Source organism: Cibotium barometz, chromosome 59, assembly GCF_041138505.1.
Source record: "Cibotium barometz isolate CiBa-2024 chromosome 59, ASM4113850v1, whole genome shotgun sequence".
Lineage (NCBI taxonomy): Eukaryota > Viridiplantae > Streptophyta > Polypodiopsida > Cyatheales > Cibotiaceae > Cibotium > Cibotium barometz.
In genome coordinates this window covers 9,075,084-9,079,762 of record NC_141104.1, presented here as the reverse complement: position 1 = coordinate 9,079,762, position 4,679 = coordinate 9,075,084, and the positions used below count along the sequence as shown (strand labels likewise).

The window sequence follows — 4,679 nt, the reverse complement described above, 5'->3', positions numbered from 1 at the left end:
TCTAGCATGCTACTCTCACACCCTTAAGAGACATCCCTCAATAACTCACACACTCAAGCTTCCATTCACACAAGAAAGCACTAACATACAAGAAAGCAAGACAGAGAAGACCAGAGCTCACAAGAAACATATTCTAAATGGAGAGTTCATTGTGCCTATTACTTTGCAAAGTTGACTTAGACGTTAACCATACTTTCTCCTTACAAGAGTACAATTGAATTCAAGAGACTTCCTCACTATCTAGTAAGCACATAATTAGGAATCTTACATCCTTCTAGAGTGGATATAATGTAATTACAAAGATGTTAACCAAAATTGGTTAAAAATATTCCACAAAGACTGAAATAGCATGTCATACATGTTACAAAGACATAAAGAAGTTGTCTTTCTAGGGACTATTTCGTTCTTTAATGATCTTCATGAATTTTCAAAGAATGTCAAGAAATACGCAAAGATAACATGTTTATAAAATGCATCGATGCCACATATTTTTTACCTGACATCCAATAACTATGGTTGCTTATTGCTTGGAGAGTTCGTTCTCATGAAAACCATCAAGCATGCAACGGGTGAAACCATTTACCTCTGAACTTGGAATTTTATTTTACAACTTTGATTAATTAGAAGGTAGCATAATTATTTCTTTATGGGCTGAACTTGTGGCCCTTTCAACTTTTTAATTTGAAAAACACTTGTAAATGTAATTTTTGTCCAAGTTCATGTGAACACAAATCCCTTGTGTTGAACTCATGTGCTATCTTACATATTCCTACTTAAACCACTCAAGGTAGGCTTGCTTTAGATAGGGAAGATGCCTAGATGGCCGAACCCGCATGGATGTGTCCATAATCAACTCTCAAAATGGTTCCCATGTTTCCAATACACAAATTCAAATTTTATACCCATGTGCACATAACCACTTCACACCTTTTTTTACTATATGGCAATCTACATGTGTAAGTCCTTATGCCACACCTTTCTAGACTACCTATGCTTCTAGTTTTTACATACTACCATAGTTACTTAAGCAATGTCTTACAAAATGCACCCACTCGTGTTCTATTCCTCCCATTTTTTTAATTGTCTGATATTCAGTTCGCTACCATGTGATCTCCTCTCCAAGTTTCTTATTGTAGGACACCAAATACTCTCACAAAACAGGTTTTTCGTCAGTTGGGTGTTTTTTACATGCTGGAGTGTCATCAAGTTTCAAGGGGTGCAAATGAAGGGTGTGCCAAGAGAGCCAACCAAAGAATTTGAAGCCAATATCACAGATCAAAAAACCCTAAATCAAGAACCCGAGAAGGGAAAGTACTTGACTGCTTGGAGTACAGAAACAGTATCCACCAAGAACCCGAGAAGGGAAAGTACTGGAGCTTGTGACGCTGATGAGTAAATGATGTGATGAGCAATGGAAAAAGGCAAAATTTCAGATTGAAGGGAACATGGCTGAGAGAGCACTGGCCCTTCCTCTTCAAGGGATTGTCGCTACCTCTCGTGCTCGATACCCGGCAAGCTCAGCAGCCAAAGATGTGGTTAAAAGATCATCAGGCAGCCCATTACTCTCTGGGAGCACGTAAGCTAGCCAGTTTGCTTTACTTCCTTCAAAACTCGTCCCAATGCTTTCAAATATTTCACGTAAATCTTTCAAAGGCTTGCTGAAAGGTAGCAAAAATACATGAACACTTTCCATTGCTGATTGGATACATGCAGTAAGATCAACCTCAAACAGCCACGCTTACCTTGCTAGAACATGCTCCACTGCTGTCTTGATATCTGAAATCAGAAATTCTAAGCCTGCATGAGGTAGAAACTCTGCAAATGCAAGGAACTTCTGCTGGAGAACCCTAGAAAGTCCCCTTGTCTGGTACTGTACAACATATTTTGATTTAGTAATTCACCAATAAAACAAATCATTTACATGATTGAATATGGCTAAGCATATACCACTGACTCTGCTGTTGAGATATCTTGAACTGTGTCTATGTAGACATGTCTTGCTAGTATGTTGAGCTGAACACGTACAAACAGAACCAGCAGCGTAAGCGCCCACATGGAGCTAACTGCCAGAGTAAAACCTGCCCACCAACACCAGTGAAAGCAGAAGGTTGTAGCAGTGCAATCAATGCCAGAGCTCTAAGTGCACCAAAAAAAAAAAAACTACAAACTTAGATCTAGGGATCCAAGGTGGCAACACACTCAGTATTTTTAGCTCCTGCCATAGCTCAATCTTTTCTTTCCCAGAAAGGACCTGTGGAACCTCTTTTCCTTGTATCAGCTTTTCTGTCAAGCAGGATAAGTTGAGCTGACTAAAAAGCTGGTTTTTCAGGTGAAGCATGATGGATGGCAATGTAGTTGTGTCAGATATCTGTGGAGTTGCATCCTGAAAAAACATATGTTTAGACTGCAATGACATGCAATTTAGCATTGTAAAGACTAAATGACTGAGCATAACCATGCTTTAGATGCTTTGCCATAATTTGAAAACACCCAGATCTAAAAGAAATGCAGAGAGAGTATACTGTGCCTCAATCCGTAGTTCGGCTTGACGGAGGAGAGATGCATGAGCTTCTCTCTCTTGTAAACTGGAATAGTGAGCTTTGATCGTTTGGTAGCAGACATATCCTATTCCAACGACGCCAGATGATACAATAAGTGCTTTTTTGTGCCTTCGAATCCACTTCCTGAAACATCCAAAAAAGATCTGATAAATGAAATACATACCAATAGAATGTTTAAGAAACTTAACAAAGAACCAAAGTGTGATCTTGACTCCACAAAGTTTCAAATCATCAACTCGATCATGCAAAGCATAAACTACCTGCTATGGCATTCCCACTCATGCCAGATATGTTCCCTTAGTAGACAAATCTTCATAGATTAACCATCAACTCAGCTTCTATCACCGGAGGTAAAGGGCAAACTCAGCCATGATGAAGTCTAGCACTAAAGAGAACACGCGCGCACACACTCTCAGAGTAGGTGGTTGGGCAAATGGCACCTCTTTGGCTGGCTGGCTGATCTGGAGAAAGGCTATCTCATACAATGGGTTTTTTTTTTTGGGGGGGGGGTGGGTGGGTGGGGGGGTGTTGTTGTGTTGGAGGGGGGGAGACGGGCGGTGGGAAACAACCAAACAGGTCGCCTGTAATGCCAAGTAACCTCATTGTCTCACCCTGAGGAAAAGATCACTGCTCAGAAAAGCCTCTCGGCGGGTATGTTTAATGTCCGTCCATATGCTCTCTGCTAGTTTCTGAAGCAAGCACACCAAATGTGCTATGCTGCTGTACTGCTGATGATCTCCCACCCCTGACAAGTGGCATGTGTACTGCTGATGATCTCCCACCCCTGACAAGTGGCACGTGGTCCTCCTCCCAACTGACAGCGAGGCTGTCATGATACAATGATGAGAGAGGAGAAGGACGAGGTCCTGACCCATCTCCTCACATGCTCTAGCCGGTGCCAACTCAAAAACCCAAGCTACCGGCCCCCATAGTGATAGTGTGGCCATGGTGAAGATACGGAAGATCCACAGCCAAACCTAAATCATGGAGGAAATGCGCACGGATGCCCCAAGGCTGGTGGTGTACTACTACCGCTGGCGTATTATCAACCTCTTATCATCTCAATCCTGCAGGCCAGAGGGACTGTGTACTCAAAGAAGGGGATGTCAAGGCTGTCCTGCAGGGCCAAGGGATCATGCCAGTGCCACTCACCTGGATCCCACTGCAACCGCATCAAGGATAGCTTAATCTAAGCCAATCAGAAGAGCAGCTTGAGATGAGGGGGTGAGAGCCAAGAGAACTTACTCTGATACCAATTGTTAGAGTGGAGGTGAAGGACACAGATGCAACAAGTAAAGATATACCCTCTTTTTCTATCACAAAGAAACATATGGCATCATTTTTGTTTTTTCAAACCACCACATGAAAAAATGATAGCCTATTTGGGTAATACTTCCAAATTTTCAAACTAAAGATATACATTAAACACAAAGATTAAAGAGCATTGCTCATTTCTTGAATAGTAATCTCTATAGAGGTATTTATAATATTTAACTAGGAATATCCAAATACACTTTTAGACCTTGTTCATTTATTATCACCACCTATAAATATTTAAATGATATATATTTTTTTATGTTCAAAAAAGTCGGTTTATGGTAGTAACTATAGGCGGCAAGGTATCGTTTGGGAGGTAAATTTTGGATATTCTTTAAGAAACCTCTAGGTTTGATGCCTTATTATAGCCAGGTTGTCTAAGTTTTGGCCCCAAAAAGAGCAATGCATGGCATAGTGGTTGGGTATCCATCGAAGAGGAGGGCTGCTGCGGAAGGCTCCACGAAGCGAGGGTGGGGTCAACCTGCCCCACTAGGCACTGAGGGCCAGAGGAGAAGTCACGACGAGGAATTGGCCGCCACATCAGGGGGGAGGGACCCTCTCCGTGATTGGAGGGGGGCCGCCATTTGCGAGTGGGTGCTGTGATAAGTGCTCGAAACGGTTCTTTGACAGAACCGAATCCTCCTACATGCTGCCAGCCTGGCAAGCACAGCGGGCGATGCTCAGCTCTGGTGCTCGGCCCGTGACCGGGGCGGGGGCCAACCATCCCCACTCTCTAGCTAATGGATCATCCATGGTTTGAACCTGGTGCTTTGCGGCCTGGGAACTTGCTCCTCCCTGGGG

General features: G+C 42.8%; 1 protein-coding gene across 1 annotated transcript; it reads right to left on the bottom strand.

Annotated features, from left to right (window-relative positions):
• Positions 1-697: 697 nt before the first annotated feature.
• Positions 698-2,990, bottom strand: LOC147605454 (peroxisome biogenesis protein 3-1-like). Its single transcript, XM_086793358.1, has 6 exons — positions 2,822-2,990; positions 2,489-2,684; positions 2,200-2,368; positions 1,948-2,078; positions 1,743-1,870; positions 698-1,658 (listed from the first exon to the last, which is right to left on the bottom strand). The coding sequence occupies exons 1-6, from the start codon at positions 2,875-2,877 to the stop codon at positions 1,475-1,477; spliced, it is 864 nt and encodes a 287-aa protein (XP_086649484.1). The 5' UTR covers positions 2,878-2,990; the 3' UTR covers positions 698-1,474.
• Positions 2,991-4,679: the final 1,689 nt, after the last annotated feature.